The 7,500-nt window shown below is 47.6% G+C and overlaps 1 protein-coding gene across 9 annotated transcripts in view; it reads right to left on the reverse strand.

Annotated features, from left to right (window-relative positions):
- The window catches only part of Cacna1e (calcium voltage-gated channel subunit alpha1 E), a 485,364-nt gene that overhangs the window by 394,320 nt on the left and 83,544 nt on the right, over window positions 1–7,500 (reverse strand). For all 9 annotated transcript variants that reach the window (XM_031385114.1, XM_031385091.1, XM_031385097.1 and 6 more), the window contains exon 2: window positions 4,106–4,556. In XM_031385114.1, coding sequence (XP_031240974.1) covers window positions 4,106–4,542 — 437 coding nt within the window. In that variant the 5' untranslated portion in view covers window positions 4,543–4,556. The remainder of the gene's footprint in view (window positions 1–4,105; window positions 4,557–7,500) is intronic.

Genomic DNA, 7,500 nt, shown 5'->3' on the forward strand with positions numbered 1-7,500 from the left:
CCATGGGGGGGGCGGAGGGAGAATCACTGTGGGTTCACAACAACCATGGGGGGGGGCGGATAGGAAGTCAGTGGTAAAATATTACTGCCACCACACCTGCTGCTAGACATCCCTCAAAATGGACGCAGAAGACCACCTATCAAATTGCCAATGGGGAGAACAAGGTAACCCAGAGATAGGCTGAAGGTCACGTTGAAATGACTTCAAAAGGGACTCATGAGAACACGCATGGGAAACAGGAAGTAGACAAGAGGACTCAAGTTCCTCTACCCAGGCATGAGACACCCCCAAAGGTCTTGAACAGTCAGTCCACAGTAGCAGAAGAAAAAAACTGGTTCTAGGGCAGATGCAGAGGTGAGCCATGTGGGAGGGGGTCATGCTTGCCCCTCTGGTTGCCACTGTTTTCCCAGTGAAGAAGGAAGGCAACTCCAGGCATGAAGGGAATGTTGGGGTTTGAAAATGAAATGCTCTCCCCAAGGGTTTGATAGTGAATATGGAAGTACATTGTCATAAAACCTGAGCAAACTGAAAGGCCAACTTGAGGCGGTGGTTGTGTTTCTGACCACAGTCAGGATGGCTGGTAGGGTTTTGGGGAGAAATGTTCAGATATGTGAGCGCATGCGGACATGCCAATGCGGACATGCCAAGTAGGGTAAAGGTGGAGCTGGAGATCTGGAAGATTAGCCTGATGAAGCAAAAAAGGAGCAACACAGTGGAGGCCAGATCCTAGGAAGAGATCGTGGGGATGGTGAAGCTTCAGAGAACACTGACTGACCAGCCCTAACCAGCTAGACTAGACACCAACATGGGAAGCACCAAACATTCTTTACCTTGGCTAATGACAGATTCATGAGGATGGCAAAAAAAAGTTATGATGTAGATGCAGTGAGACTGTGGTAGTTCGAATACCTAGCCCTTCCCTAGCTTGGCCTCATGGGAAGCCATGAGGTGTGGCCTTGTTAGAGTAGGTGTGGCCTTGTTAGAGTAGGTGGGTTTTGAGGGCTCCTAGTACTCAAACTCTACCCAGTGTGGAAGAGAGTCTCTTCCTAGCTGCCTGCAGAAGACAGTCTCCTGGCAACCTTCAGATTAAGATGAAGAATTCTCAGCTCCTCCAGCACCAAGTTGGCCTGCACACTTCCCACCACAACAATAATGGACTGAACCTCTGAGACTGTAAGCCAGCTCCAATTAAATGTCTACTTTTATAAGAGTTGCCTTGGTCATGGTCATGGTATTTCTTCACAGCAATGAAACCATAACTAAGAGAGATCAAAGAGTCTAAGGAGCTGCTAGCTCGTGAAGAAGAAGGTACTGAAGAAGAAGCCATGAAGAAGCTAGAGTATCCCTGGAACAAAAGGACTGACTGGGTCCGTGTAGGTGACTTTAATCGGGAAGAGCAGATGGGATTTTGTAATGATATGTGTGTGGTGCCTAGCTATAATCCCCATACTCAAGAGGCAGAGGCAGGAAGATGGAGAATTCAAGGCCAGCCTGGGCTACCTAACAAGGTCCTGTGAAAAAAGAACTAGAGGGAAGAGAAAGGATGGGGGAGGAAAGGAAAGGGAAGGGAAAATTAGAAGACATTTTTGATGTAGCAATATAAGGTCTAAACCAGTGGTTCTCAACCTGTGGGTCCTGCCCCTGTCCTGGGGGCAGGAGGGAGTTGCTTAAGTTCATCAAAAACACAGACATTTACATTCCAGTTCATAACAGTAGCAAAATTAGTTACAAAGTGGCAACAAAAATAATTTTATGGCCACCACACCATGAGAATTACCATGAAAACACCATGACATTAGGTCAGTGTTAGGAAGTTTGAGAGCCATTGCTTTAGACAGTGCCAGTATTTGGGTTTGGGGCATTTGAGGGGAGTCAAAAGCACCCTAAAGCCATCAGAGAGAGGATCTCGGGATAGGGTGGAGAGTTGTATGTCTTAGACATAGGGGTCTCCAGCAGGTGGCAGTGGTGAGTGCTGGGGACAGGTGTGGGTCCATATCACTGACTCTAGCACTTGCTATTTCTCACTAACCAGCTCTGACCAGACTTCTAACTCTAGTCCCTTACTGAAGTTGTTCCCTGTAAGGTCATGTTTCAAACCCAGCTGGCTCCTTCTCCATCCTCACAGGTGTTTGGCTCCCAGCACACCAATGACACCCTCCTCCCACTTTGAAAGTTGGTTTGATTCTGGCTGCCTTGCCTTCTACCTCAGCAGTCAACTCTTCTCACCTCCTTGTGGGCTCCTCCTCCAATGCTACATTCCTAAAGACCAACACGTCCCCAGTACCCCTGGCCTCTTCCCTGTTTCTCCTCTCAGTCCACCCCCTTAGCTGAAAGCAGCTTGCTAACTCTTGTTACTGCCTTGACAGGTGGGTATCTGGAACCAGACCCTGAGATCCCTCCAGCAGCCAGTGATCTTGGTGAAATACATCAGCTTTATCCACATTGCTAGTCACAGCCAAGCTAGTTTTGCCTTGAATATTGGTAACATGAACAATGTTTACACTCCACAAACTTCCTTCAAGTTTTCCGAGTCATGTTAAAATTTTTAGGCCAAGATGAAGAATAACATACTTCTCTTTGCTTCCTGGATTGAGACAGGTTCCTGCTGGGTAGCCCTGACTGCTCGAGTCCTTACTATACAGCCAGGCTCGCCTGGAACTTGAAGCATCTCTTGCTTTGGATCCCTGACTCTTGGCTATGTACCTTGACTTTGTGAATATGAACAATACCAGACATCATAGCTATCTTCTTCTTCCTCCTTCATTTCCAAGCTGAGTTTCTGAGACTTCCTTAGGGTACCCTGAGTTCTCAGTCTCTCAGCCCTCATACTAGCTGACTGGTCGAGACATCTCAATGGCCACTGAGATAAGAAACACCATGGGAATGAAAAGGTAGCATGCTCTCACGGTAAAAATCGGAGCCAGCCTAACAGGGCACAGATCAATACTCAACTGCAGTCACAATGCAGTTATTATCAAGTGGCCTTGAGAAAGTCACTTCCCCGAGTCTATTAGCTAAGTGCAGACAATACGAGTACCTACATCATAGATGCAGTGAGGAGTTGGTACATGCAATGTGTTTCCTCGCACTTAAAAAGCTGTAGGTTTGAAAAACTAACAGCACTGAGAGATGAATGATGCTGTTCACACTCAGATCCTGCACCTCAGAAGCCCATCACCTTCCAGGGCTAAGGAATGGGTGAACAAGCTAACAAATATTAGTACAACAGAGAGCAGCTACACACACATATACACACACACACACACATGCATGTGCATGCACACATGCACATGCACACACACACTCAAGTATAGACAGACAGACACACACACACACACACACACACACTCATGCACTCACCTAGCTTATACATGGAAATCAAGCAGATAAACTCAACCCCTGCCATTAAAAACACGTTTCACTTCAACCATCTCAGGCAGGAAGAAAAGCATAAAGACCACGGGACATGCAAACATGCAAAATAAACTGATTTAAAGTGCAAAACCAAGTCCTTATATGGGTTATAAAACCAGAGCATTTGAAAATTACTACATTCCATTAAGCCATGACTCCTGGAAATAGTAAACACAAAACAAAATAAAACCTAAACTCAATTCTGTGGCAGCATGCCTCCAAGCAAGCCTAAGTCAGAACATAAACCCTTCTGTCCAACATGAAAGAAGAAGAATGCTCATGAGTGGCCAGAAAGCTTGTTAATTCTCTTCCCACCCTCTATTCTGAGGAGAGACTTGCCCCAAATGTGATTATCCAAGGGCAGGGCAGCTGTAATTCCTGAACAGAACACGCCACAGATGGTTCAAGTTGGCATCCATCCTCCATGGCTTGCAGGGCTAGACCCAGTTCCTTCTCCCTAAGAGCTTGGTTTAACAGGTTAGTTGGGCCGTGGAAGGAAACCCGACCTTGATGGACAGATCTCAGTGAGGTTCAGAGTGACTTAAAGATGAGCAGAAGGACCACTGCCTGATTGACCACAGCGACCTCATAGTGGAAAGGTTAGTGGATACAGACATAAATGCCTCTCCCACTCCTCCCCGGTCTCTGGAACCACCCTGCCCCCTAGGACCCACCCATTCTCCATACTCACTCCCACTCCTTGCGCCGGGCCTGCGGGGTGCTCTGCATCTTGTGTGCTTCGTGGGCCTTGATGATGTCCCGCTGCTCGATGAGCCCCCCTCGCCTCCGCTTCATGACCTCTGGGCTCACAGGAAGGAAGGAGCTGGAGCCTGCGTCCAGCGTGGTGCTGCCCTCCCAGCCCGGGCCCTCGCCCTCCTGCACCGGGAAGAAGTTGTCGAAACCAGCCACCGCAGAGCGCGGGGAGGCGGGCAGCATGCCCACTTCGTCGGAGGCATCTGCCTCGAGCAAAGCACACTGCTGCGGCCGCCATGCCTCCTCCTCGGGCAGAGCCAGGACGTGGCGGCGCCTGCCAGCAGCCCCGGGCTCAGGGCTCCCTCCTGTAGCAGGGCACAGGGCGGGCTCGGGTAGCCTTCGGCCTGGGCTCAGTCCACGCATCTCGGGCACCATCACAGAACATTGCTCTGCCAGGGAAAGGGTGGGCAGAGACAAAGGGTAGGGAGAAGGAGGAGGGAAGGAAGGATCATGGGCACAGGGAAATGGAGAAGAGAAAAAGATTAATGACACTGCCCCTCGAGGCTCAATACTGACTGCTTCCTAGGCCTGGTCAAGAAACTGGCACATAGGCAGAGCTTGGTAAAAGATGCTAAAATCAGTAGTGTTGACTCTAGACTAGTCTTGGTACCACACTCACCAGGTTGCAAAGTTTAAGAAAAGAAGATTCACTCCTACAGTGAGACTCAAGTACCGTGCAGAAAACAGGTTTCATGATTATAGATGTTCCTCTTCTAACGAAGACTGGACTACCTCCCAATAAACCCATTGTAAGGAGACAATATTGGAAGTAAAATAGCATTTAATGCCTAAGTCACTGAACATCACGGCCTAACAACACAGTATACTGTACAGTAGTGGGACAGGTTTCCCACATCATTATGGGGCTAGGAAGTGTGGCTCACTGTCACTGCCCAGAACAATAAGAGGAACATACCAAGAGCCTTGGGAAAAATCAAAATTCTAAAAATAAAGTACATTTTCTACAGAATGTTGTGGCTTTCACACCACCATTCAAAGGAGGCTATCAGTATGAACACAGGAAACAAACATTCCAATACCTTTCATAAGGAGACAACACCACCTCAGGTGTGCAGCAATGTGGCTTAATGAAAAGAATCTTCATCAGGCCTATTCTAGTTTCCCAGCTCCTCTGCCCTCCTGGCCACCTGCTTCTACCTGACTCCCTGGACCAGCACAAAGTAGGCGCATCTTGTGTCTAGGTTCCTTTCTTTCTCATGATACACACATCCACCTCAAGACTCAGAGAGCATTGCAGATCCGGATTCTCTAATGAATCCCTGAAGCTGGATTCTCCTGTCCCAGGCCAAGGAGAATATAATCAGATTCACTTTGGAAAGATGCTTACTACAAGCCAACCCCAGTGCCAGATACCAATCATCTCAACATGAGCCAGACATGGTTCATATTATACCCATTGAGACACAGGAGGAACCCTGACTCTTGTCACACAGCATGATGTGCTGGGACTGATGTAAGCCTTATGTCTGTAAGTGCTCAGAGGAGGGCCACACTATGTACCTAGTGTAACCAGGAGAGCTATATGGAGGGATAGGACCCTGAAGCTAAGAATGGATAGATCTCTCTGGGAGATTCATAGGTAAAAGGATGCACATATATACACAGAGGAGGATTCAAGGAGCCTAGAGGATGTGTGTGGTGGTTTGAAAGTGCTTGGCCCATGGGAAGTGGCACTATTAGGAGGTGTGACTTCCTTGTTGGAGGAAGCGTGTCACTGTATAAGGCCGGCTTTGAGGGCTCCTAGTGCTCCGGCTCCTCCCATTGTGGAAGAGGGCCTCCTTCTGGCTACCTGCAGATGCCAGTCTCTTCCTGGCTTCCCTCAGATCAAGATGTAGAACTCTTGGCTCCTCCAGCACCATGTCTGTGTACATGATGCCATGTTTGCTTACCACTGCAATAATGGACTGAACTTCTGAAACTGTAACCCAGCCTCAATGAAATGTTTGCCTTTATAAGAGTTGCCTTGGTCATGGTGTCTCTTCACAGCAGTAAAACCCAAACTAAGAGAATGTGGAAAACACTTCTTTCATAAGTCTGGGGTCCTAATAGTCCTTTGCACTTTAGAGGACCTCAGCTTTCCACCTCAAGATACTAGTCTACCTTTAGCCACGAGCCCCACTCTTGAAATTTCAATATCTTCCACAAGGGATATATACATGTATTCCTTTGGTGCTCTGTGTGCTCAGAGGAACCTTGGAATCCACGTCATTCACATAGTGTGGGGTGAGGCTCCATTCTACACAGGGCACACAGGCACCCTGGAATACTAAGAAGCATCCTTTTAGATCCCTGCACATACCTGACCTCTAGCTATCTTCTGCCTTCCCTAATATGAGCCATAAATCAAACTATAAACTAGAAAAGTTATAAACCAAACTATAACCAGAACATGGAGTGGTTATAAATTTTAATGTTCAACCATATTATTTTATAGTTGAAAAGGAGAAGGTCCAAAAGTTAAAGAGACCCACCCCGGGTCAAACCCACCCAGGGTCACACTGCTGGTATGTCAGACTGGGATAGATTTAGATTTCAAGTCTAAGCTCCTTTTTTTTTTTTTTTAATCATACTGATCACACTGCTTGAGCTTCATGAAGCAGAAGCCAAAGATGCCACACCCATCTCATTTCTGACAGAGTTATTGTAAGGAAAATCCCAGTTGACAGGATTACCTTAATGCATGTAAGGGAAAACCTGATGTAAACAATAGACCTGCACTTGACAAGAGAGCCAGCCCTGAGGGAGCATCTTCATTTGCCTGCCTTCCTTCTCCATCATCTGGACTCATCTTTCCAGCCTGACACTCAAGCCTTCTGGGAGCTGAGTTGAGCACTGGTCAGCATTACACATTTGGCCACCAAGGTTGAGTCAAGCCAATGGGGTAGGGGGAGGGAAAGGGTCCAGGCTAAGCTTAATAAGGAGGAGAAATGAAGGAGAAAATATTTTTCGAATCTTACCAACAGCTGGGTGGGTCCCTAGAAAGAATGACTCATGCTCCTCACGTTGTCATTCTGTCTCTACATTTGATGGGTTTTAAATTTATCCTTTATTCCTACAATGTTTAAATGTCTCTCCCCCACCATACACATCCGTGCACCCCTCCCCTGACAGCTCCCACTCCCTCTCCAGACTTTAGCACCTCCAGCAATTCCAAGTATTCTTGGACTCTGGTCTATAGTCTCCTCCCCGCTTCTAAGCCCATTGTAGACAAGGCTCCCAGGCCACCAGCTCTCCCAAGGCAACCAGAAGCCAGGGTCTGGCTGTGTATGTCTATTTCCCTGCCATCCCTACCCCCATCCTTTATGGATTTCC

This window comes from Mastomys coucha, unplaced genomic scaffold (assembly GCF_008632895.1).
Source record: "Mastomys coucha isolate ucsf_1 unplaced genomic scaffold, UCSF_Mcou_1 pScaffold1, whole genome shotgun sequence".
Classification (NCBI taxonomy): Eukaryota; Metazoa; Chordata; class Mammalia; order Rodentia; family Muridae; genus Mastomys; species Mastomys coucha.